The 27,683-nt window shown below is 35.8% G+C and overlaps 1 protein-coding gene and 1 non-coding gene across 2 annotated transcripts in view; both read right to left on the reverse strand.

The window, feature by feature from the left end:
- Positions 1 to 27,683, reverse strand: part of ABCA12 (ATP binding cassette subfamily A member 12) — a 216,814-nt gene that overhangs the window by 41,267 nt on the left and 147,864 nt on the right. The window contains 14 exon segments of the mRNA XM_049768435.1: positions 2,277 to 2,404; positions 5,689 to 5,782; positions 6,735 to 6,821; positions 7,625 to 7,877; positions 11,060 to 11,210; positions 12,521 to 12,757; positions 14,390 to 14,550; positions 15,424 to 15,620; positions 17,700 to 17,918; positions 20,735 to 20,921; positions 24,296 to 24,451; positions 25,255 to 25,389; positions 25,473 to 25,542; positions 26,723 to 27,052. Coding sequence (XP_049624392.1) covers positions 2,277 to 2,404; positions 5,689 to 5,782; positions 6,735 to 6,821; positions 7,625 to 7,877; positions 11,060 to 11,210; positions 12,521 to 12,757; positions 14,390 to 14,550; positions 15,424 to 15,620; positions 17,700 to 17,918; positions 20,735 to 20,921; positions 24,296 to 24,451; positions 25,255 to 25,389; positions 25,473 to 25,542; positions 26,723 to 27,052 — 2,405 coding nt within the window.
- On the reverse strand, positions 2,841 to 2,945 carry LOC126028130 (U6 spliceosomal RNA). Its single transcript, XR_007502391.1, has one exon. It is a non-coding gene; the product is annotated as a U6 spliceosomal RNA (small nuclear RNA).

Consider the following 27,683-nt stretch of genomic DNA (forward strand, 5'->3'; position numbering starts at 1 on the left):
TCTACGTCTGTTCAGGTATTTCAGATCATCTTGGTTCAACCTTGGAAGGTTGTAGGAGTCCAGAACTTTATCCACTTCTTTTTTTTTTTTTCTCTTATTTTGTGGCATGGTTATTCTCAAAGTAGTCTCTGATTACCTTTTGAATTTTTGTAGTATCTGTAGTAATCTCCCTCTTTTCATTTCTTATTCTGCTTATTAAGTTTCTCTCTCCATTCTTCTTTGTGAATCTTGCTAAGAAGCAAGAACCTCAAAGGATATAATGACTAGGATACAAAGACTACCTATGGAATGGGAGAAACTATTCACCCGATACATATCAGATAAGGGATTAATATTTAAGATAAGCAATTCTCTGATTGAATTTTACAAGATAAAATGGAGGTAAAGCGTTTGCCTTGCAGAAAGATGGTGATTTGAATCCCGACATCCCATATGGTCCCCCGAGCCTGCCAGGAGCGATTTCTGAGCATAGAGCCAGGAGTAACCCCTGAGCACTGCTGGATGTGATCCCCCCCCCAAAAAAACCACCAAAAACAAACAAACAAAAAAAAACACCTAACCTCATCAAAAAATGGGGAGAAGAAATTAAGAGACATTTCCTCAAAGAAGAAATACAAAGAGCCAAAAGACACATGAAAAAATGCTCCACTTCACTAATTATTATGGTGATGAAAATCAAAACAATAATGAATAAGAGTTTCTTTCTCTCCACATCCCTGCCAGCACTGATTGTTCTCATTCTTTGTGATATATGCCAATCTCTGTGGTGTGAGATGGCATCTCATCGTTGTTTTGATTTGCATCTCCCTGATGATTAATGACTGAAACCTAATCACAATCATATATGTAATCAAGATGTTTAAATAAAGAAAAAATCAATAATGAGATATCATCTTATGGAGCTGGAGCTATAGCACAGTGGTAGAGCATTTGCCTTGCACACAGCTGACCCAGGGCAGACCTGGGATAGATCACCGGCATCCCATATGGTCTTGAGCCCGGAACTATTTATGAGTGCAGAGCAAGGAGTAACCCCTGAGTGTTACTGGGTGTACCCCCCCCCCAGAAAAAAAGAGAGAGAGACATCATCTTACCCCAAAGAGACTAGTACACATCACAAACAATAACAACAAAACAAAACAAAAAAACAACCAATGCTGGTGTAGATATGGGAGAGGGGCTCTCTTTTCATTGCTGGTGGGAATGCAGGTTAGCCCAGTCATTTTGGAAAACAATATGGACACTCCTCAAAAAGCTAGACATTGAGCTTCCCTCTGATCCAGCAATACCTTTCCAGGGATATACCCTAGAAACACAAAAATACAATACAAAAGTGTCCTCTGTGCTCCTATGTTCAGCTCAGCACTATTTACAATAGCCAGAATCTGGAAACAACCTATGTACCCAACAAAGGGTGAGTGGCTAAAGAAAGAGTGGTGCATCTACACCATGGAATGCTGCATAAAAACGAAGGCATTAAATTTGCCTATGGACATGGAGACTAAAATAAGTCAGAGGGAGAAGGCTAGACATAGAAGTCTCACTCAGTAGTGGGATATAAGAAAAAGAAGAGATAGTACGGTAAAAATATTCAGAGGCAATAGAGACAAAGGTCAAGAGGTTCAGCTCAAAGTAGAAAGCTCACAACAAAGAATGTTGAGTATAAATAGAGTAGAGAAGGATCTTCTAGGACAATGATAGATGGAACTGATCACTCTGGACAAGAACTTGGTGCTGAAAGGAAACAAACAGGAAAGGCACCCATCCATTAACAATAGTGCAAACAACAGAGTAAAAACAAACAAACAAACAAAAACAAAAGGAGAGAAAGAGAGAGAGAAAATGCCTGCTCTAGAGCAAGGCAGAGGTTAGGAGTAGAGAGAATACAGGGAAAAGGGAGACATTGGTGATGGTGAAGGGAAGGTTGCAGTGGTAAATGATAGTGTGTACATTGTATCACTTATACCCAATAACAAACAAATTTGTAAACATGGTGCTTAAACAAAGCAACTAAAATGAAAAAGAAAATATGTTAAAACTTGACAATTTATTATTAGGCCTAAGTAGAAAAAAATACAATACTTTTTAATTAACTTAAATGAATTTTAATTTAGAATCATACTTAGATATCAGTAGGTAAGACTATTAATATAAAACAGCATTTATCCATGCATATAATCATTTGACATCTGCTTCTATTTAAGTTTAGAGGAAAGTTGTTCTCAAAATCAAAAAAGCTACATTAAACACAGTTAAATGTATAAAGAATATCTTACCTTTTTTGTGTAAATTTATTAGCAGTTGATATAAGGTAATTTTCTAAGTGGTATTCAGTTAGGTTATAAATTACTTGGGAAGAATAGGTTCTTCTATGAGGCGGAGAATAGTTCAACTTAGGGCATTCCTGAAAATAAAGTTAAAAATTAGGGTTATTTTCCCTCCCAGATAATGCTACACAATGCAGTGAACATCAGAGTTTAGTTTCATAATTGTCTATTTTGCGACTGGTGTAGTGCATTAGTTGGTCCCACAAAAATCATTGTAAGGAAGTTATTTTGTCTATGCCAAATTTGGAACAATTAGTTATTATTTATGCACATTCATAGTATTTTGAATTTGCATGAAGTTCAAAGGTGAATAAATTAACTAATATGATATATTTTTTCTTTATTCCAGTTGATTTAATATTGTTGTAGAAATACCTAAATAGTAAGATGATTCAAAATTTCTTCAACATTTCAAAGGAAAGAAAATTGTACTTATTCCATTTGATAAAATGGCACGTTTTAGAAACTGACACAGCTAAGTTAAAAAATTGGTGCTATATAAATGTATATATATTAAATATGAAACACAATAAATTTGCATATTATCCTTGTGCAGGGGCCATGCTAATCTTCTCTGTTTTGTTCCAATTTTAGTATATGTGCTGCCGAAGAGAGCATGGTGCTATATTTTTTTTTATATACCAAACCTACGTGTGAGAGTTTAATTTCATGGCTGTTAACTTAAAATTAAATTTAATTATTGTAAATAGGAATATAATATTTATATATGCTTAAGTTATCTCCAAATAAAAAATATACATTTTTAACATCTTGTTATAAAATTATATTAAACTCTTTTTTAAAACCATTCCTGGCCTTGTTCAAGTCTTAATTCAATCTCTGTGCTCTGAGGATTACTTCTAGTGGTGCTCATAGAACCATATACTGGGAATCAAACTGAGTCAGTTGTGTGCAAGGCAAGCATCCTACCTGCTCTACGCTCTACTATCTCTCTGGCCTCATGACTATATATGTGTGTGTATATATATATATATATATATATATATATATATATATATGATTATGTATACATACCCTTTATTTGGAAAAATATTTACAAAAATATTACAAAAATAGTCCAGAGTTCATATATACTCCTTCCTCAATTTTCACTATCACTAGAGGCCTATATTTTTATTCCACATTTGTCAATATCAAATACATCAATACATTGTGATTAACCGATCTTAGAATTTACTTTAAACCACTTTATTTATTTATTATTTATTTATTTATTCATTTATTTTGGCCCTATAAGTGATGGTCTGGGAGGCCTTGGATACCCAACTGGCAATTTTGGGCCAACTAAGCTGGAATTCAATGCTAAAGAAAGACTAAGGATGCAGTGCTGCTTGGGTCCTATGGTGCCACAGATTACTTTTGTCCCCCTAACAGAGAATCCAAGCTGCATTAGTGATACTTAGGGAAGCATGCAATGCCAGAGATCAAGGCAAATCAGCCTTGGAAGGTGTCTTAACCCATGCAATATAAATTGCACTATATTTATGCAATTGCTGACCATTTACTTTCCAGTGTTGTTTCTCATGCTCTTATGCTGTCATGAAGTCTAGCTTTTTTTAGATTTTCTACTCTTGCTTATATTCTATGTAGCAAAACCTGATACTAATGTACATAGGTATATGAAATGTAAAATGTGATAGGCCCCTTTAAAAAATGCTTATTAAAGGTCTTCAATGTGAAGATCACATTTTGTAATGCCACTGATTTCATAATAATAAAGGGATATACCCTTTTGTATACTGTATAATTATTTTATCTTTTATTTATTTTTGATTTATACAATACACATAAAAAGTACACTATACATTATCAAGTAACCTACTTGATAAATTTTGTCAAAGAACACAGTGCAATGAGATACTGTGTCAGAAGATAGTATAACACTTGCACCTCAGAACATGCCCCACACTCAACCAAGAATAGTTTATCAATATTTATATGTGGTATAAATCTAATAATAGTATTTGGTTTTTATACACATCCTATGCTTGTGAAATCTTCCATATGATATTGTTTTAGATTATTTTCATTTTGCTATATGCAGAATTATATCTATTCCACTTGAAGTATCCACTTTATTGTTGGCAGGAATGTGAGGGGGTTATTTTAAACAATGTTCATCTTATTGAATTTATTCCTACGTGATGAGTCTAATAAAATGAGTTCTTGGGGCCAAAGCAATAGCACAGTGGGTAGGGCATTGCCTTGCATATGGCCAACTGGGTTTCAACCCCACTATTCCATATGGTCCCCTGAGCCTGCCAGGTGTCAAGTGTAATCCCTGAATGTTGCTGGATATGGCCCCACAACAAAAAACAAAAACAAACAAAGAAAAATAAGCCTCATACTGTCTATATTTCTTTGCATTTAGTAGACATCATCATATATGCCAACAATTGGGCATAGCTATTTAGATACTTCAGCAGAATACGAGGTCAAAAATTGAAAATCTTTTATATGCTTAATAAAAATTATCCAGATATCTCAAATATTGTAATCTGACTTACATTTTGAATTAGAGAATGCACAGAGAATTTCAGGAGTTAGCAAAACTCGATGTGAAATTAGATAACCCTTTAAAAACTGGGTAATTTAAATATTTAAATATGAAAGTATTGCAAAAGATGCTTGCTGGATCCCAGCTCTTATTGTTAGTAAATATCGTGCATGAGAATAAACATACCCAAAAATAGGTTGTTTTTACTGAAAACATTTTTATTTAAAATATTGTATCTAAACAACTTGAATATCACCTTGAAGAAAATATTCCTGATTTCCTCTCTTTGAGAAAATGTTGACAACATAGTGACTCTCAGAAACTAAAAGGGACCTGTTTGCTTAAAAGATCTTTAATTTCCCCAGTATATTTAGTTCATAAGCCTAGAAAATGAAGGTGCATATCTACAGAATATAGACAGGATAAGTAATGGTTGAACAATCTGTCCTGTTTTGTTCAGGACCTGGATTTTTTTTTGTATTCTGGAGATGCTTGGAACATATGAAGCTCTTATCTGGCCTTTCTCATTATTGGCCTTTCACATTACTTCCCACCTGATCATGACAGTGGTGGTAGTGCTATATTTTCAAATATAACATATCTATGGTGGCATTTTGGTGTGCAAAAACTTATGATTATAGTGAAAATGATTTCATTTTTAGTTCATTTGCACAAAGGTCATCATAGAATTACTGACCTTTGGAAATGTGCCATGAGTTGAATTTAAAATAGTATCCTGAGTTCTAAAGTATCATGTTTGAGAGTTCCAAGTTCATGTCTCCAAGAACTTTCAAGTCCAGATATTAATCTCCCCTTTTTTCCTCCCACCTCACTGAAACTTACCTGGACAGCATCTGAGCAGGAGCAAACACCAATATCAGAGACAGGTTCTCCACTGATGTTCCACTTCTCTAGTCTGTTTTTCTTTATACATCTTCTGCAAGTATAAATGATGCTGACATGAGATGTATTTTCTCATGTTTATATAGGAACATGTAAGTGAGCACTTGATATTAAACTCAGGTGTAAGATCTTAGAAAATACTTACTGATTAGTTTATAACTAACATGCACTTCACATTTCATTTCTAAGTTATCCCACATTTTTTGGGGAGGTTGAGAGAAGGTATTTATGGAATTCTTAATGTTATAGTATGGAGCTTAGTTTTGTTTTTGCTTGTTTTTAAATCTGGGGTCACAGCTAGTGCTCAAGGATACTCTACTTTGGAGCAAAGGGGTCATTCCTGTTAGTGCTCAGGTGAACATGCCAGAATTGTGTCTGGATCCAGATATTGTGTAAGCAAAGTGTGTGCTTCAGACTTTTGAGTCACTTCATTGGCCAAGATGGCTGTTTATTTTTTAAACCTTTTTCTTATCTTTTTTCTTTTCATCTTCTCCTTTAATAGGATAGGGATACTTTAGCATAATAATCCTCATGTTAAATTTACATTCGAGTAAACAATACTTTAATGCAAGAGCATGAAATAAATGGGAATCAGAAAACTTAAGTCTTAGTTTTATCACTCTAGATTTCTTTGGTTCTAATAAAGCTCAATATTTTATCATATGATGGCATTACTAATTCATGGTGTTGTGATAGTTACACCAAAATAAGTTCACAAAAGAAGTCTACAACTTACAAAGCATGTACTTTTTATGATTACCACAGGACATACTCACAGAATGAATGAAAGTGATTGAAGATTAAACATTAATGTACTAAATATAGATTTTGTCAGAGGTCTGCTCTCTTCCAATCCAATAATACAAGCCCATTTATCAACACAGCTCCACATACCTTTATCCATAGGCAAACACACATGTACTTTCATGCACATACATACACACACACACGGTAATGGCAGGAGAAAAAAAACAAGTACTACTTACGGATCACTGATGTTCAAACATATGTTGTCAATGCCAGGGAAGGCCCACATTGCTGAGACCAGTGCTTTTGTGCTTGGGTGAAAGTTCCTGGAATGTTAAAGGGCAGAAATAAACCCACAATTAATCCACTCATCCTCTCATTTCAAATCTGTCCTAAAGAATTGTTTGAAGAAATAAAATTTGTGTTTATAGACAATTTTTTTTAATTTGAGAAAGATTAGTTTTCAAAGCAACAAAAGTGTGATGGAGAAAAAGGCCACCTCAATCTGGCTGCCCTGTTACTTTCCCAAATGTTACATGGAGATTATGTGTAAAGTAGAGAATATATATAATATATACATGTATATATATATATATATATATTATTTTTGGGATACATCCAGAGGCACTCAGGGGTTACTCCTGGCTCTGTGCTCAGAAATTTCTCCTAGTTCGGGGGACCATATTAGATGCTGGGGATCAAAGGCAAGTCTGTCCTGAGTAAGCTGTCTGTAAGGCAAACGCCCTACCACTGTGCTACCACTCTGGCCCCTTCTTTTTCTTCTGTGTTTTTTTTTTTTTTTTTTTGATTACTAGAGAAAATTCTAATGTTACTATTCGTTTTTACAATAGCTTGGGAAATCTAATCTGGTTTCCTTGATTAAAGGTTAGTCTATAAAATAATATACTACTCTGACTTAATTTTTTTACACCAACAGAGCTGCTATGAAAGTCTGTTCACCACGAACTGTCATGTTGCAGTGAATCGAATGATTTAGTTCTTTGTGAGTATTAGATCCTATGGGTCCTAAATTCTTTGTTCATTAACCTTTCATAAACTTTATTGAGACACAATTGCACCTCAGAATGCATTATAAAAATGTCACTTTAATTAAAGGAGAAAAACTTACGCATAGAAGGCTGTCTGCTCGGAGGTACCATAAAGCGATGGGGATATCTGAATCTCTGGATAATTGTTGCTGGAATTTCTCAGCGTCCCCAAGCCCATAGCCGTAGCCACAAAGACAATCGGAAGAATGACCTGGGCAATGAGACCTTTCCAGTTTCTGCGGGTATGGTGGAATCTCTTAATAAGGATAGCCATTATCTTCTTTAGTAACAGTCCAAAACCATCCAACCTCTCTCCTCTTGTCAGGATTTTGTCTTTTTAAGAAAAAAAGAACTGGTTTGATTTTGGGAAATCCCAATAAATCAAGTAATAAAGTGACTTTGAACACCAAGAATGAACAGTGGTATGTGGTGGGAAAAACACCTCATTAGAACTATAGATTTTAGTTCGGTTCCCTCAAGTACCAAAGTTTAAACAACTATTAGTCTTCTGCATTAGAAAAACTGAGACTCATATTACCTAGCTCATAAAGCTGTCTGAAAAAGTTCTTCGAAAGTTGTAAATTATCAAGCACAAAATGCAAGGGCCTTATGCATAGTGGTTTTACCTGTCATGACAATGGTAATGAGTGAGAGAAATATAATGCCTGGCTCAAATACATACAGGGGGTCAGGGAGAAGGGATATGGGGGGCACTGGTGGGAACTGGAGAAGGGATATTGGGGGCACAGGTGGTGGGCACTGGTGAAGTGGGTTTTTCTTTTATAACTGAAACCCAACTACAAATAGATTTTTAATCATTGTGCTTAAATAAAGATATTTTTTTTTTAAATTCAAGACTGGGGAGACTTGCAACTCTTGGCGATTTTGAACTTTATTTAGCTGTGTTGTCTATTATCTCTTGTAAATAAATAAACATAAATCAACTAGTAACATATAGGAATAAAACAACAGCTTCCTCTAATAATTTCCATTGCCAGGAAAGTAGTGGTATATAAGTCAAAATAAGTTCTTATTCTGATAAGAAGATGATTAATTCACCTTAAATATTGAAAAATGAAAGTTTTCATTTTTAGAGTTTCATTCCAGTTCAATCACATACACATCACATTCTCCTGACAACTTTTTGTTTGGTATTTCGTTTTTGGTTTTTGGGTTCACATCCAGTGGTGCTCAGGATTTTTTCCTGGCTTTGTACTAAGGGATCACTTCTAAAGGTGTATGGGGGAATCAAATGGCTTGCTCAGGATTAAATCCAGGTCAAAGGCACTTCCTACTGTACTACCTTTTTGATGTTAATAAATCTTAACTAAATATATAGAATTTTAAAACTCCAACTTCGCTATTAGAATAAGATGAAACTATTAAAACAAAATCTACTCAGAGAGTCCTACTCCCTAAAATGCTTTTCCTGTTCTGAGAAACATTGTATAGCTCTGAGAATAATAGCTGCTAGAGAGGTCATGAGTTGTTTTTTTGCTCAATGGAGATCCTGCCAATGATCATTTCAGCAGTTTCCTTAAAACTAGTTTTCAGTATAATATGCCTGCTACAGGTCTGAAAGCACTCCTTTAAATGTGATAAGGTGACAGTATCCATCAACTCTGTATATTTTTAATTCTCCATCACAAATTATGCAGCACAAAAATCATGATCTTCATTTAGTTGATAAGAAAAAATACAAAGCTGCTTAATTTAAAATGTATTCCAATTAAACAGAGTGAGCACGTTTAAATGCAAACTCATATCTCTGCAAAGGGGAATTGTAGAAGGAGCAGAAGATTTTGAGCTAATTAGTATGCTTTTCTTTTTCTGAAGAAATTATATGTGGATGACTTACAGGTGTATCAAATGAAGTAAATATGCTTTCTGAAAGATAATGTCAATGAGAACATTTCAAATGGAGAATAGTTGCAAATGATGAAGCAAATGCAGAGGAAAATAAGTGACACATATATTTTAAAGCAGATGGCCACTTTCTAATTAAAGTCCTCAAGTGCATAAACCCCACAGTGGCGTTTCATAAAAGAAAATAAATGAAGGATAGGATAGGATAGGAAGCAAATGCAACTCAAATTTCATAATTATACCACCATCAGAGATGATCTTTTCTGAGTTTTAGTCACGTGAATATTTCATTAAATGTTTCACTCGTAATTTAAGCAAACTGTTCAAACGACTGCTCTATAATTTATCATTATTTTATGGTATGATTTTTAGGTAAGTAGTGTTTTCAGTGGCATTAATTAAGAGTCAGAATGAGAATAGGAAAAGATGAAGTTATTTCCCAAAAAGCCTTGTTCCTCAATGTCATGTCAAGAACTGGGATTTTTAAACATAGCTGAAGAATTGAAATGTTGTAGGTTCATAGCCATCAAATCAATTCCTTTAAATTTTAAAAATTACTCCCTCTTGGGGCCGGCGAGGTGGCGCTAGAGGTAAGGTGTCTGCCTTGCAAGCGCTAGCCAAGGAAAGGACCACGGTTCGATCCCCCGGCGTCCCATATGGTCCCCCCAAGCCAGGGGCAATTTCTGAGCATGTAGCCAGGAGTAACCCCTGAGCATCTAATGGGTGTGCCCCAAAAAACAAACAAACAAAAAAATTACTCCCTCTTGGGGCCCGAGAGGTGGCACTAGAGGTAAGGCGTTTGCCTTGCAAGTGCTAGCCTAGGATGGACCACGGTTCCATACCCCCGCAGGCGTCCCATATAGCCCCCCCAAGCCAGGGAAGATTTCTGAGCTCATAGCCAGGAGTAACCCCTGAGCGTCAAATGGGTATGGTCCATGAAAACCAAAAAAAAAAAAAAAGAATTACTCCATTTAGACATTTTATATGTTGTTGTTGTTTTGCTTATAGCCTACTCCTAACTCTTCTCTCAGAATTCATTCATGGCAGGAGACCATAAGGGGTACTGGGTCTTAAACCTGGGTCAGCTAGATGCAAGCAAATACACTACCCACTGTACCATCATTCTGGACCCACCGAGCATGTTCTGGATCTAAATTTTTTAAGAACTTGGATAATCCTATGAGAAGGGATGCTTTCCAATGAGGTCACATTAAGGGTTTTTTTTCCCATCATTCTTATTTTCTCAAACTGTTTTTAATGGCTACCATCTATATTTAAACATACCTAATAATAGGAATGAAGTAATATATTACAAAGCAATTTTGTTCATTGTTGAACAGCACCAATTTCAAGCAGGAGTTTTACTTGTTGAACATAAATCTGAAAGTCCTATCTTAAAGATGACTTCTACTGTATGATGGATGACTCAAGTGCCTCCAATGCAGGCTGTATTTTTACATTCTTCAAACATATTTTCAAAGTGAGAATCTGGTTAGTTCTAATAAATATTTTATATACCAAGAACAAAGTCTGATGTCTGTCTTTACTCATTTAGATATAAAATTTAAAGTTAAATATAAAATGATGAACTCTAATTTTATTTATGTTACATATTATAATTAATTCAAATAATTTATATATATATATACCATCTCTGTCTGTGAAGTTACTGCTGCTCACGGATAAATCATCAGGGGTTGCCATGCCATTAGTACTGGTATTCCCAATTTTCCTCTGTGTTAAGTGCTCAAGACTCATATTGCTATTTTTTTGTGAGTCTTTAGTTAAGTTCAGAAAAACCTGTAGATAAAGATCAGAACATGTTGTTAATATAAGGAGCATGTCTTTTTATACTCTTCTCTCTCTTTGAGCCTTTGGGTCCCCTGTGGAGGTGCTCAGGGAAGCTGCCAACTTTTTGCTCAGATGTCACTACTGTCCGTACTGTCACTACTGTCAGTACATAGGAAATAGTGCTGAAGACTGAACAAGGCTCATGCAAAACAACCAACCACTTGAATTGTATTATTTCTTTGTCTCCTCAATTTCTGAAATAAGTTTTGATTTTTATATTTTCATTATATTAACTGATATAATCTTTATTTTTTATATTTATTTTCAGTCTTTGGGTCATGCCTGGTGGTACTCAGGACTCAGGTAATTTTATAGGCTCTGTACCCAAGGGTCTCTCCTGGTAGTGCTCAAAGACTCTTGAGGTATTATGGAGTGAACCTGGGTCTCTTGCACACAAAGCATAAGCTCAGCACAATACATTGTTTAACTAGCTCAGAGAATGACTTTTGAGATTGTCTTTAAGTAAACATCTTTGTATGTAAAACATATGTTTTCTAATTGGAACAATATGTTTGCTCCAAAAACCCGATTTAGAAGACTGAGATAATTTAAGATGTCCTGACTTTATTAAAATATGTTCTTTGGGGCCAGAGTTATAGCACAGCAGGTAGAGCATTTGCCATGCACATGGTAGACCCAGGTTAAATCTCTAGTATCTCAAATAATCTTCCAGGATTATTCCAAAGAGCCTTCCAGGAGAGATTTCTCCAAGCAGAACCAGAAGTAACCCCTGAGCACCGCCTGATGTGGCCCCCAAAACAAGCAAATTAAAAAAATCTCTTTATTTAATTTTTGATTGGGGGCCACATCCAACTGTGTTTAGGTCTTACTCCTGGCTCTGAGCTTAAGGATCACTCCTGGCATGGCTCAGGAATTTAACTTGGGTTGGCTGCATTCCACTGCATGGCCTGCTATACTATCTCTCCAGTTCTTCCCTTCCTCCCTCCCTTCTTCTCTCCCTCCCTCCATCCCTTTCTTCCTCCATTCCTTCCTTTCTTCTTTCTTTCCTTTGTTCCTATTTTTTCCTTCCTCCTCCCATATTTCTTTCCTTCTTTTCTTACTTTCTCCCATCTTTCCTTCCGTGTTCTGTCCCTCCTTCTTTCCCTTCCTCCCACCCTCTCTTCATCCAGCCTTTCCTCTCTTTCGCCTTCCCTTCCTTCCTTTCTTCCTTCTTTTCTTTACTTCTAGTTTTGAAAAATAAACTCTTTATTCTAAGATAACAACAGGTCAAAACAACTTTAATGGAAAAGTAGACATACTTCTTCCACTGTAGTGTCTGAAATGCCATAGCAGCCAATATTGAGATCACCCATGCCTATATCCAGTGCCCTTAGGAGGGACAGATAGGCCGCTGAGACTTTGGTGCTGAATGGAGGAAGCACATAAACAAGTTCTCCCCCAATGTCCTCCTTGAGGTAGGCTTCCGGGAGATGTGATCGGATCATTGCTGTCACAGCCATGGTGTCACATACTGTACTTGCATTGAGATTTGGACTCTAGAGACAAAAACAGAGATTAAGCATACTCTTCCTCTTCTATAGACTGTCCAACAAAGAATTTGAAGTGTTTTCTGAATACTGCTGACTGAGTCAGACCACAAAGGACTCATTAAAGAGCTATTTGTCTCTGTCCCAGTTGTCTTCTAGCTGCATTCAGTTTTTTGTTCTGTCCCATGTACAACATCATTGTATACCTATCTTTCTCCATCACCTTTGCTCTACTCTATGAACAATGGTCTCTTGTGTTCCAGGGCTTAGACGTCAGCATCCCTGCCCTTTTCTTTGGGCTTTTGCAGCTGCTCATCTGCCCTCAGACAGTGACTGGTTTAATCTTTCCTGTTTTTTTAATAAAGTCAGAGACCTCTATCATACTTCTTTCACCACATTAGGCATTGTCTACCCTGGCTTCTGCTTTATTTATATCAATAGCATTTATCATGTACCACTTTACTAAATTTTACTTATTAATTTTATCATTGAAATTACCCACAATCTACTCAAATATGACTCAATCAGAATAGATTTTTAATTAATTTCTAATGTATTTTTGATTACCTGTTAAGTAACTATAACTAGCTCATATATAGTGTTATGTTTATGGTATAGATGCATAAATTTTTTATACCCTATAACACCAAAGTGCCCAGGACACACACACCTACACACACAAAAACACATACATTTTGTCCCTATGTCAATTCTAGGGAGTAGACTTAAAGGGGAAGGCTTTGAATCACATACTGATGAGTTCAGGGGTTACTTCTGGCTTTGTGATCAGGAATCATGGGTGGAAGAGTTCAGGAAACAATGAACAGTATGGAACAGTATGGAACTAGGCTCAGCTGCTTGCAAGGAAAGCATCTTATCCCTGTATACTAACTTTTTGATTCTACAAATAGTTTTTCAAATATCATCAGTTCACTGCTGCATTCCTAATGTGTAGAACACTTTTGGATACATGAAAAACAAATATAAATTTGTGAGTGTATTAATGAAAATCACAATTACAGACAAACTTGGTAGATTTTGGAATCCATATCAAGATGATCAAATACAAAATAATAATAGGCTAAGTCTAGCTAGTAGCATATATATACATATATATATTGCTATCTTGCACAGAATTGGTAAGTCATCAGCTATTTTTGGTGGAATATGGAATATGGCTTCTTAGTTAGCATTTATGCTTTTCAAAGAAAAGCAATGAAACGGCACCACTGATTTGTTATCTCCATTAGCTTTACACATTAAAATATTAAAATATATTAAAGGCTGGCTTTACACTGGTGACTTAAGATAGAGCACATTTCCAAGTTAGTTTCTCAACATGCAACACCCAGATCTGTATTGTCAATATCACCTGGAACCTTGCTAGAACTTTAATAAATTCAAGACCATACCTCCACCCAACTCCACATCTACTGACCAGAAATTCTTAGGAGTGGGGCCAAACTTCTGAGCCTTAATAAGATCTCTAGGTATTTAAATGTTCATTCGAGTTTGAGAAACAGGGATATAATCATGCAATAATGAATGCTAGAAGTGAAGAAACTGAAGTGATGCTTCAGAAGTCGCTTTTAAAAAGTCCATTTATCATCCCTTTATGACATAAATTTTCTGCCTACAAACCTTTTTCTTGGTGAGAATGAGATGGTACCCATCTCCAAATACTTCCTTGAGGTAGAATGGTGAGCCACAGCAGCGCAGCCCACCCTGTTCTAGGAAGGCTATGCGGTCACTCAGAACTTCAGCCTCGTCCAGGTGGTGCGTTGACAGAATGATTGTTCTGGCTTGAAAATAGAGACACAACCACAAAAACATGAAAAATGAGAAGACAGCTCCTAAGATATATGGAACTAGCCTTAGAAAAGCCTGAGATTTATGAGGAGAGTCAAATTTCATAAACTAACTAAAAATCTGAACAGAAGAGTTTCTAAAATAATTTGAGAAAAATTCAAAAGAGAATTCCCTAGAATTCCAGGGTGTTTTTCTTACAAATTGGCAGCAGATAACATTTATTATGCTTTAAGGTTAAATGGCTAAATGTCCATCATTCACAACAAGGACACTGGCAATCCCTCCCAATTGTTGTTTTGTATACAGAAATTTATTCTCTCTTTCTCTCTCTCTCACCACCCCCACAAACACACACACACAAACTGTTACATACATATACACACACATTCACCCACATTCACTTTTTTCTCTCTCCCTCCCATCCACCATCTATCTCTCCTCATCTCTAAAAAAAAAGGCAGCAATTTTAAAGATTTTTTGAATATTCTCCTCTGATTAATCCACTCCACTCTGATTGCTCCTTTACTTCACATCCTGTTAACACTTACTTAGTCTGTTTTCAGTTTATTTTCATTTGTGTATATTTGGTGGCTTTAATTAGATTCTAACCTCCTCTAGGCAGAATTCGGAACACCTATTAGTTGCTATTCTATTCACATGCTCTCAAGCAGTGTAGTTAAATGCTCAACTCACAGTGAGCACTACAGAGATGTTAACTTATTGACCCAGAAATTGAGCTGAGAGAAGAGAGGAGGTGGGAAAGGAAGAGCCCAGCTGAGACTTTTAGAGATCCAGCTTGTGTGTGTGCCTTCTTGAGGGCAAACTGATGACTGTTGAATAGAGAAGATATAAGGAAGTCTTCATACCAGTTTTGTTCTTGGATATAACATCCCATATACTTCGGCGAGAACAGGGGTCAACACCAGTGGAGGGCTCATCCAAAATAACCACTCTCGATCCTCCGATGAGGGCTATGGATATAGACAACTTTCTCTTCATTCCTCCAGATAATGTTCCAACTCTCTTATGACGATGGCTATATAGTCCGGTGTCTTTCAATGTCCTTCAAAAATAGTGTTTGGTGGTTAATTTTTTTTACAGATAGACTATTAAATAACAGGGGGAACTGCCCTAAGGATTCATAATTTTGGTTTTTGTCATTTATCATTTAATTGGAAGTACAAAATAAATGATCATAATGAAGTATATGGATATTAAAGCATATGACATATTTATACTTTCTCTTTCTTCATTAATATCTTTTTTATCAGACTGCTAAAGGTGCTACATAAAAAACAGTGATCAGACAATGATCAAACAGCTCCTAATATGTATGTGTGTGTTCAGGAAAGATAAGAGAGAAATTCTGCTGAAAAATATATTGTCAGGTAGGTTTATAATATAGTGGTAAGTTCATCACGAATCAAGCAAATCAGGACATATGAAATAAGCAGAACCTGAGACCTGCTATTTAGAATTCTACTTTAAATATACACAGTGCTCCCCCTGGAGAAGGGGGCAGAAAGCCAGGAGAAAAGATGCTCTAATCAGTGGTCCTCAAACTATGGCCCGCGGGCCACATACTGTATTTGTATTTGTTTTGTTTCTTTATTGCAAAATAAGATATATGCAGTGTGCATAAGAATTCGTCCATAAGTTTTGTTTTTACTATAGTCAGACCCTCCAATGGTCTGAGGGACAGTGAACTGGCCCCCTGTTTAAAAAGTTTGAGGACTGAAAGGTGAGAAGCCCTCAGATTGCCAGGTCTAGAATTATCAAGGATGTCCCTAGGGCTAGCTAGAGTCAGAGCAGAGAGAAAGAAGACTAGAGTAGAAGAAACGTCGCCAGAAAAGAAATGGGAAAGTCAATCACACAAGGTTTTATAGACCTCGATTAGGACTTGACTTAGTTTCACAGTGAGTATGATGTGAAGCCATTAGAGGGTTCTGAATTCAGAAGTGATCTGTGGTTAAGAAGGTCACACCAGCTACTCTTTGAAGTACAGAGTGTTTAAACATGAATAAAAGTTGGCTGGCCAGCAGATTAGAAACAGGAGCTTTCCGTAATACCGAATGAGAGATGAAGAGAATCAAACTATTGTAGCATGAAACTGGCCAGTGATGATATTAAATGTACACAAGCCAACTCAGTGAAAATTAAAACATTTATTTTCTGGAAGCACAAGGAGAGGAGATATGTCTAGAAGATATTGGCTCTGAGTTTGATCCCTGGCAATGCTTGACCTGGCTCTATTTTATGACTCCAAGCATCAATAGAAGTAACTTCGGGGCCTGAGCTATAGCACTTTTACCTTGCATGCTGCTGACCTAGCAGAATGGACCATGGTTCAATCCCCATGTTCCACATGAACCCCAGATCCAAGAGCAATTTCTGAGCACATAACCAGGAGTAACCCCTGAGAGTCACTGGGTGTGATCCACCCACCCACCCGCCAAAAAAAAAAAAAAGATAAAAGAAGTAACCTCTATTGGAAAATGTTTCCTATTGGCATTAATATGTTTTAATTTGTTTGTTGTGGTTATTTTTTGTGGGGAGGTGATGTGTCCTTCTGTGCTCAAGGCTTACTTTTGGCTTTGCACTTAGAGCTCACTCCAGGTGGGCTTGGGGTACCACATGAGATGCTGGGGCTTGACCGCGGTTCCAAGGCGTGCAAGGCAAGCACCCTATCTGATGATGTACTATCGCTCTAGCCCCTTTTGTTTTGTTTTTGAGACCATATCCAGTGATGTACAGAGATTATTCCTGGCTCTGCACACAGGAAACACTCCTGAAGGGCTCAAGAGACTATTTGGGATGCAATCCAGACCAGTCATGAGCCAAGCAAGCTTTCTACCCACTGTACTATGCTCAGCCTCCATGATTGATTTTTTTTCTTTTTTGGTGTTTGGGTTACACTTGCCATGCCCAGAAGGTTACTCCTGGCTCTACGCACTCAGAAATCGCTCCTGGTAGGCTCAGGGGACAATATGGGATGCCGATATTTGAACCACCGTCCCTCCTCATGCAAGCCAAACGCCTTACCTCCAAGCTATCTCTCCAGCCCCCATGATTGATTTCTTGAGCATAGTTACCAGCACATATTGTAACACATGTAAAACAGCACATTCCTGTTGTAACTGACCTTTTCACTTCCTCATGTAGCTGCTTTCTGGTCCAGTGAGGAACTTTGATGGAGCCGTACAAGAGAAGGTGCTCCTTGGTTGTAAGATAACTGAACAAGACGTCATGCTGCATGCAGACCCCCATGCTTTTCCTCACAGTGTTTAGGTCTGTTTTGATATCTTTTCCATAAACAAAGATGGTACCTACTGAAGCCTCAAATAGCCCAGTAAGCATGGAACTAGGAATAAAGAAATAACAATTTAGGAATGATTCAAGCCTGATTTTCAGACTACAGATACTTCAGTTGTTAAGGGGAAATGCTATAGAGAACCCCCTCAAGCAAGATTAAGCCAAACCAAAGACAACAACAATGGAATTAAGAGACCCAAACTTTAATAATCAAAACTTAAAATGAGCCTGTTATAATTACAGGCTTGGGAGCAGGGGGAGGTGATAGGGGATGCACTTGGGGAACATTGGTGGAGAAAGGTGGACACTGGTGGTGGGATTGGCCTTGATTCATTGTATGTCTGAAATCCAATTAAGAAGGGCTTTGGAAATCAAAACAATGGTTTTAATAAAATAATAAAGAAATAGTTTTAAAAGGGAATTAATAAGAGATAAACTAGTTTAAGCTGTTAATAAGTGTGATATATAAACATAATGTACTCCCTAATGATGTTTGTCTTGGCGGGTAATAGACAGATATAACTAATTTTAATGGCAAGTATACTCTCTCTTTGAGAAAACTAATGTCCTTCTCCAGCATCAGATAATAGTTCTAAATCATTGAGTCTTAAATATCTGTTTTCTGGAAAATCCTTATCACACAATTCTATACTTCTTTCATTCATCCAACACACAATGCCACTTCCTATGAGAAGTCCTTCAAAGGCCTTAAACTCAACATGTTTAAAATTGAACCTATGGTTCTGGCATGTAGATCAGCAGTAAATCTCCAACAGCAATGCAAACATATGCACAAACATGTGCGTGCACACAAAATAACTTCAACAAATCAACATAAACAAACCCAACCTTTGTATTATCTTTGTCCTCAAATCTGTGTCTTCACTGTTTATCTCTTTAACTTTAGGATGAATCCATCTACTAATTGCAAAAACCTGAAATCTTAACTGTTTTACAACAATTTACAATTTCCTTTATTACTTCCTACATGATCTTCGATTACCTCCAGACTGTCTGTGTGATAAGGGATTCTCATATAAATAATTCTTCCCCATTTTTCTGCTGCATAGTAAACATATGCATAGTTGCATAGTTGCTTATGCTCTCTGTCTTCCACTACAAAGTAAGTTCCATGAAGTCAGAATATGGATGTATTACTCAGCAAGTAGTGCTTATATAGAACAAAATATAACTGAATACTTATGGATTAAATAGGGAATCAATACAAAATGCAATTATTCCCAAAATAAGATATTGAAATAAAAATAACATACTTCACATATTCAGTAAAATTAATGTTTTTTTCCATCTTTCAAAAGCTTTTCTAAATCTTTTCACTGCCTGTTAGAAACATTTACTGATAAATCCATATAGAAAGTTGATTCTGAATTTAAACATCTACACATTAATTTACTCATTTCATGACTTTCCTTTGTCTTATTTTATTTACAAAATATATTTAATTTTAATCTAATTTGACAATCACTGATCTTACTCATGATAACACTAAATAGGATAGCTAGCTGACACCTTTTCTTTAATAAGGGTTGTTGCCATCTAATCACATCTTAGAAACTTCAGCTAAGAAATGTAAAATGCTACAAGTAAATCACACACACACAAAACCAAAGTAATGTCTCTTTAAAGATACATAAAGTAATTTCCCAGACAGACTTGTATAATGGTAATTAATTAAATAATACAAAATAATAGCACATGTATCATCTCCTAAATTTTATAATCTATATTTTATCATGGGTGATGTTTTTGTTTCTTCCTGAGTCAAGGCAAGAATTCCCTGTGATGGAGCAGGGGGATGAGTATGTTTATTTCAGGATGCAAAATCAAATTTAAATAATGAATATAAGATAAGTGTAAGTAAATGGAATAAACTTAGCTATATGTCAATACATATTGGTGAGACAAAAAATAGCCAGTATTTAGTTGTACTTTCTCAAAAGAATCATCAATAATAAAATCCAATTATTTCTCTGACCATGCTAAGACTCTGGGCCAAAGTTTGCCAGAACTTTCTATTATATAAGAAAATGCCAAAATCTTTATTTAATAGAAAGTGCTTCTATTTAAAACATATTGGTCCATTGATTGCAAGAATAATTATTGACAAAAAGACCCTACTTAAATTGTCATATAGATTCAAAGCAACCCCCATCGAAATTCAGCAAACAGTCTTTAAGGACTTAAAAGCAGTCAGTAATAATGTTTGTATGGAAACACAAGAAACCCAAAATAGCTAATGCCATTCTAAGAAAATAAGAAACTTAGAGGTATCTCTTACCTAACTTGAAACTATATGATAAAGCTACAATGATCAAAACGACATGGTACTGGAATAAGGGTCTCTGACCAATGGATCAGGATAGAATAACCAAGAACAAATACCTACATAAATGATCAATTAATTTTCAACAGAGGAGTTGAGAACATGAAATGGAGTAAAGATAGCCTGTTCAACAAATGGAGCTGTTAAACGTGGAAAGTCACATATAAAAGATTATAGATGTATCCCTATTCATACTTTACACAAGGTCAATTCAATGTGGATCAAAGAATTTGATATCAAACTGGAAGCTATAAAATACATTGAAAAAATTTATAACCTATACTGCATAATGATCTAATATTTGAATTAAAATTTATAAGAAGTACAGGGTAGTGTAGTTTCTTCTAACTAGAGGATCTTATCTGGTCTTTGAAATCACAGTCTGGTTATCACTGATTTGTACTGCATGTTAAGGCTTTCAATTTGACCTTATTACATCTATCATATTATTATTACACAAAACAGGCAAGTAAGTATTAAGTGATGTGTTTCTATAAAAACATGCTTTATAAATAGCATACATTGTAGTAGTTTTTCCAGCCCCATTGGGACCCAGCAATGAAGTAATATGCCCTTCATAGAAGTTCAAATTGAGGTTATCAACAGCAACTTTTGATCCATATGTCTTTGTAACTCCATGTAGGGCAACTCCAACTGTAAGGTCTTTAGGTTCAGGTTCAATGTTTGAGGGAAACATGTTTTCAGGACCTAGAGGGAAATCAAGAGAAGTCTTGTAAGCTCACAAAGAAAGAAAATACAGAGTTATATTTTACCTTAACTAGAAATAGAAGCTGAACAAGAATGAAGATGTGAACCAAAAATAAAAAGAGATAATGGTAGAGAAACACTTTTGGGCTGGTGAAGTGTGAGAACACAGTTACATCAAAAACATGAATGTTAACACAATTATAACCAAGTTACCTAGACTATAATAATTAAATTTAACAAATTTTAATACAATATTTTATTTAAGCACCATGATTACAAGCATGATTGTAGTTGGGTTTCAGTCATAAAAAGAACACCCCCCTTTACCAGTGCAACATTCCCACCACCATTGCTCACACCTCCTTCTCCACCCCTGCCAGTATTCAAGGTAGGCATTCTACATATCTCACTCATTAAGATTGTCATGAGAGTTGTTAGCGTAGTTATTTCCCAAACTGCATGCACCACTCTTTGTGGTAAGCTTCATATTGTGAGCCAGCCTTCATCTATATCGTCTCTGGGGATTATTACAATTATGTCTTTAAGTTTTCTTAAAATGCATAGATGAGTGAGACTACTCTTTGTCTACTCGCTCCCTCTGACTTATTTCACTCAGCATAATAGATTTCATGTACATTCATGTAAAGAAAAATTTCATGACTTTATCTCTCCTGATGGTTGCATAATATTCCATTGTGTACATGTACCACAGTTTCTTTAGCCATTCATCTGTTGAAGGGCATTTTGGTTGTTTCCAGAGTCTCGCTATTGTAAATAGAGCAACAATGAATATAGATGTAAGAAAGGCATTTTTGAATTGTATTTTGTGTTCCTAAGGTATATCCCTAGGAGTGGTATAGCTGGATCATATGGGAGCTCAATGTCCAGTTTTTTGAGGAATATCCATATTTTCTCCCATAAAGGTTGACTAGAAGGCAGTCCCACCAGCAGTTAATAAGATTTTCTTTATCTCCACATCCCTGTCAGAACTGATTTTTCTTGTTCTTTGTGATTTGTGCCAGTGTCTGTAACATGAGATGGTACCTCATTGTTGTTTTGATTTGCATCTCACTGATGATTAGTGATGTGGAGCATTTCTTCATGTGTCTTTTGACCATTGTATTTCTTCTTTAAGAAAGTGCCTGTTCATTTCTTCTCCCAATTTTTTGATGGGGTTATATGTTCTTTTTTTTGTTAAGTTCTGTCAGTACCTTGTATATGTTCAATATTGGTTTCTTATCTGATATGTATTGGGTGAATAGTTTCTTCTTAAATTTAATAAATTTTTTTTTTTTGGTTTTTGGTTTTTGGGCCACACCCAGTGACGCTCAGGGGTTACTCCTGGCTATGCGCACAGAAGTCGCCCCTGGCTTGGGGGACCATATGGGACGCCGGGGGATCGAACCGCGGTCCGCAGGCAAGGCAGGCACCTTACCTCTAGCGCCACCGCCCGGCCCCAAATTTAATACATTTTTAATTAAAAAATTAATTGGCTGGGAATATAATTCAGTGGTAAAACATTCCTTGTTTGTGGATAACTTGAGTTTTGATGCTTAATATTTCAGAAAAAGGGAATAATAAAATAAAGAATAGAAGAAGGGAGGTTAAGGAAGGGGAAGAAGGGAAGAGTAGTGGAAGAGAGAAATATGGAGATAGAAGACTTTTAAACTGTCTAAATTAAAAAATTATGGATCACATAATATATCATAATCTTCAGACCTTCTTAGTTGTCTAAAGAACAACCCTTGTCCCATAGTAGAATGAGGAAAAGGAAAGATTTTGAGTGGAAAAGGAGAAACACAAATATGAAAGGCTAGGAGCCAGTGGCCACTTTGTATCAGGCACATTGGTAGTGTATAAAAAGGACAGAACTAAATATTCAAGCCAAGTATGACAATGGAATCAAGAGATCCAAACTTTAACAATAAAAACTTAAAATAAACCCATTATACTACCTGTTATACTGACAGGCTGTGGGGCAGGGGTCTGGTTTGGGATGCACTCTGAGAACATTGGTAGAGGGAGGTGGACACTGGTGGTGGGATTGGACCTGATTCATTGTATGTCTGAAACCCAACTATGAAAGACTTTGGAAATCACAATGGCTTCAATAAAATATTTAAAAAATATAACAGATTAGAGGGAGATGATAGAAATATAATAATTAGTGTATATACTTAGCATAAACTCTACCTAAGTTTCAGTCCCAGCACACATAGTTCTACAAACATCACAGAGTACATAGAGGTGAATGTATCCAAGTACCATCAGATTTCACCCATGGTGGTCTCTAGCACTGTTGGGATGGCTCAAGTATTCTGATGCCGCTGAACCCACGCAGCATGGCATCTTTGGGCATGCACATTTGACCTGCTAGCTCAATTGGATGAGAATTATGGTGGAACACCTGGGCCTCTGAAGCACCACTATACCCCCTTAAAAAGGTAAATTTAAGTGGGAATCCAGTTTCTTTTTATTTTATCTATGTAGGCATGTATGTATGTATGCATGTATGTATTTTGGTTTTGGGGCCACACCTGGTGGCACTCAGGGGTTACTCCTGACTCTGCACTCAGAAATAGCTCCTGGCAGACTTGGGGGACCATATGGGATCCCAGAAGTCAAACCCAGGTCCATTCTGGGTCAGTTGCCTGTAAGGCAAAAGCCCTACCGCTATGCCATCTCTCTGGCCCCAAGGGAATCCACAGTTTCTAAGGTTTATAACATGCTTATGAAAAAAGTTATTCCATAATAAGATTATAAGTATGTACTTTTTTATTAAGAAAATGTTATATATTTAAAGATCAGTCTAAGATATTGTTCTGCAATTGAACAGAATGATGGCAACTTTGGGGTATCTATAAATGCAATATTATAGTGACAAGACTTGTTCACACCTGTGGTTTGTAAAATCCTGTTTCTGGAATTACAAAAGTATCATTATTACTTCATAAGGTGACAGACCTCATCCAACATCAGTAAGATATGAACTTGAATTCATCTTTGCAGGATTGGTTATGGGCCATGCTAATTACCTATACTTATTACTTGGTTACTCCTCTGACTAGTGGCAGATGGCTGGAGTTAGGGGTGCAGAATATAGCCAAGGAATAAAATTTTTCTCTATGTGAGTCTGACTGGACCACAAAGGGATCTGCAATCTTGGCCTAATTAGTACCATATGCTAACAAACTGAGCTAATGAGCCCAGAAAAAAGCCACAATTTAATCTCCATAAGAGTCCAAACACATATGTGTAGACATAGTCATCCATGACTAAAAGGATAATTCTGTCATCTAGAAAACATAATTAAAATTACTAGTCATGTAAATTTTATATCATTTCTCTCACAATAGCACATGTAATTGACCTACTTGTCTTCCTGGCAGATGGGTTGGTGTTCTGCATCATGATATTTGTAAACATAAGGCCATTGTTTTTCTCATGCTTCACCTCTGCACATCCCAGTAGCTCCTTCCAATAGGAAGGAAGGACTGGAAAGTACCAGGGTGCTGCCATACCATATGTTCCTGTAATAAAATGTATCAGGAAGAACAATTATTAGTAGATTATTAATATGAAGCCCAGACTGAAACAACTGAATGTTGTATATTGTTCAGGAAGTCTGTTTAGTTAGGGGATGCTATGCAGAATAAAGTAGTCTCAATGTTCAAAGTAAATCAAAAAAGAGCCATTCTTTCATTCTTTCCTTTTCAAACAATGTTAACAAGAAACTGTAAACTACAAAATTTACTTGTTATAAGTATATAGTTAGATGGTTTAAAATTAAAAATCGCCACAATAAATTATTAGAATATTTTATAACATCATAACATTTCCTCATATTTATCTTCCATGCTTCCACACCAAATCCCAGACAATCTCTAATTTGCTTCATGTCCTTACTATTTTTCTTTCATGGAAATGTTACATATATAGAGTACTCTTATTTATTTATAATATCAGAAAAGTATTTAAATATCAATAGACCAGGACAGAAAAACTTGTGTTAGAAAATTGGTGTTAGAAGAGATAACCACTTAGAAAGGGGAATCTAAGTAATTTTCTTCCTCTTTGAATTTAGAAAATTCTCAGACTTAGGAGACTTGGTTTTGCCTTACAATATCTCATACTCTCACTTGCAAAGATTGGATTCATATTTAATAATTTACTCCTTCCATTGAAAAAAAGTCAATGGTGAATTATCACAGCCTGGAAAACACACACACACAAATTTTAAAGATGACAAAGTGAATGGTAGAAGATATATATTTGATAATTTGGAAAGAAAGCAACAGTATAAAACAAATATCTGTAAAAAGAAAGTTCTTACCTGGGAAAACATTCCTAACATACCAAGCAATAAGGAAATAAATGAAAGAGTCTGCCAGAATAAAACAGCATAGCCAACCAAATGAGGTAGTATCATCCTGCACTGGGGAACTATACATATTTTCCCATTGAAGACCTAAAAAGTGAACATATGTATTTATTCTATGAAACATACTATAGCCAGGAAAAAAAAACCATTGTTAAAGGAAAGAAACATACCAATGCCTTGCTCCTCATAGCGTGCAATGTATTGACTTGCATAGCTGAAGGCTGCAGGGGACAGGAAACTCTATGAAGGAAATAGAAGCAGAGGGAGTTCTTAAGGATTTCCTACACATCACAGAGGTGTAATTACATTCTTATAACTTTGGAAACTTAGATATATAAAATTGACACTAACTCTCGGAGCAATTTAAGTTAAAGAATATCTGAACAAAGACGTTGCAACTTTGAAAGAAGGGATGAGAGGGAATAATAAAAAAAAGCCAAGAAAATTGTAACTTGGAAAAAATATCTAAAATTCAAATATAAATCAAATATTAACAATTGTTCAGTTAAAGTAAAACCATTTAAATTAAATTAAAGAAGTCTCTGAACAAGAACATTGCAAATCTGAAAGATGGAGAGAGAGAATAATGAAAAAAAAAGGCCAAGAAAATTGTAACTTGGAAAAAATATCCAAAATTTAAATATAGATCAAATATTAGCAATTCCTCAATAAACCAAAACAAAATAAAATGTTAAGGGTTAGAAGAGGCATTTATTTCATAAATTCATTTCAGAAACAGGTACTATGAATGAAAATAAATATTAAAAAATTCAACTATATATGTATTAAGTAATGAAATTTAATGATTGATGAACTTTATCAATTTCTTTTTCATAAATAGAAAAGCTTTAATATGACCATATGTAAGAAGATTTTCTTCTGCTTTCCAAATTTCAGTCATTAAACTTACTGTCTTTATTTAAATCCTTAAGTTAATTTAGTGTTTTTTGAGTGGAAAGGAAAAAGGAATTTAAATTTGATTATATGTTGTCAGTACATTTGTCATTATACCTATAAGCTACAGCATATGTCACAAAGACTATAAGAATTCTTAATATATGAGAGTAATTCCAGTAATAGAGGCTTTAAGACATTTAGGGAATTGGATTTGACAAAAGCTAGATTTCTTGATGATCCTTACAATATGATATATTCTATTTCAACTATTCTTATTCAGAAACTATTTCTTAATAGCTTTATAAACTCTGGTTCTAGAAACCGTGGGAAAAACATTTCCTTTTTATGGTCTCCTTCTTCTGTGAAACTCGATAATGCAAGGAGCACTATCAGGAGTTTAGTTGAACTTCTGCAGTTGTCACTAAATTTAAATTTGGTAAGTGTACTTTCAGTAAGAGTTTAAGTGCAAGAAAGGGACCTATTTGCTCATACCCTCACCACCCAACTATAACAATTGACTCACCATGAATACTTTTATGACATGACTCAACTCATTTTCAACTGTAACCAAGACAATAAAAGGGAAAAATGCAATGATGTAGATGAGGCTGCCAATTAGAGCTGCTATGTTGGTGCTGCTGAAGAAAACACTGATGAGGTAGCTCATGGCAATGACTGAAAAGCTGTAGTCAGAGAAATACAAGAACAAGATGAATCCATTTGTTTTGGGAAGAATATTGCCAAACTTGAGGATAATGATGAGGATGATGATGGTAACCAGCAAAAATCCAACACTCTCTATTAGCCAGGCAAAAAAGTGACTGCAGGAGTTGACGCCCATCATCTTCATGTACTGTAAAAAAAAAGATTATATGTTTTGTTGTTGTTGTTTGTTTGTTTGTTTGTTTTGGCCACACCCGGTGACGCTCAGGGCTTACTCCTGGATGTGCGCTTAGAAATCGCTTCTGGCTTGGGGGGACCATATGGGACACCGGGGATCAAACCGAGATCTATCCTGGGTCAGCCGCATGCAAGGCAAACACCACGCTCTACCACTGCACTATGGCTCTGGCCCCTAAAGATTATGTTTTAAGCTAATATATATGTCTAAACACATAAAAGCATATGTATACATATATACAGAGATATATTTCTTTACAAATACCAATAATTCATTTTCATGCCAAAATGTAGACCACATTCCTTCTATTAAAAATAATTCAATTTTATAACTTTTATCTAGTGCATATCTCTAGATTAAAAATAGATTAGAACAAATCATTGAAATCTATGTATTCTCTTGCAGAATTTTACAACAGAAATTTGACTTGTATGTAGGCACAGGATTTTCAAGCTGGTAAAAAATAGATGGTTTGGGCCCGGAGAGATAGCACAGCGGCATTTGCCTTGCAAGCAGCCGATCTAGGACCAAAGGTGGTTGGTTTGAATCCCGATGCCTCATATGGTCCCCGGTGCCTTCCAGG

Source organism: Suncus etruscus, chromosome 1, assembly GCF_024139225.1.
Source record: "Suncus etruscus isolate mSunEtr1 chromosome 1, mSunEtr1.pri.cur, whole genome shotgun sequence".
Classification (NCBI taxonomy): Eukaryota; Metazoa; Chordata; class Mammalia; order Eulipotyphla; family Soricidae; genus Suncus; species Suncus etruscus.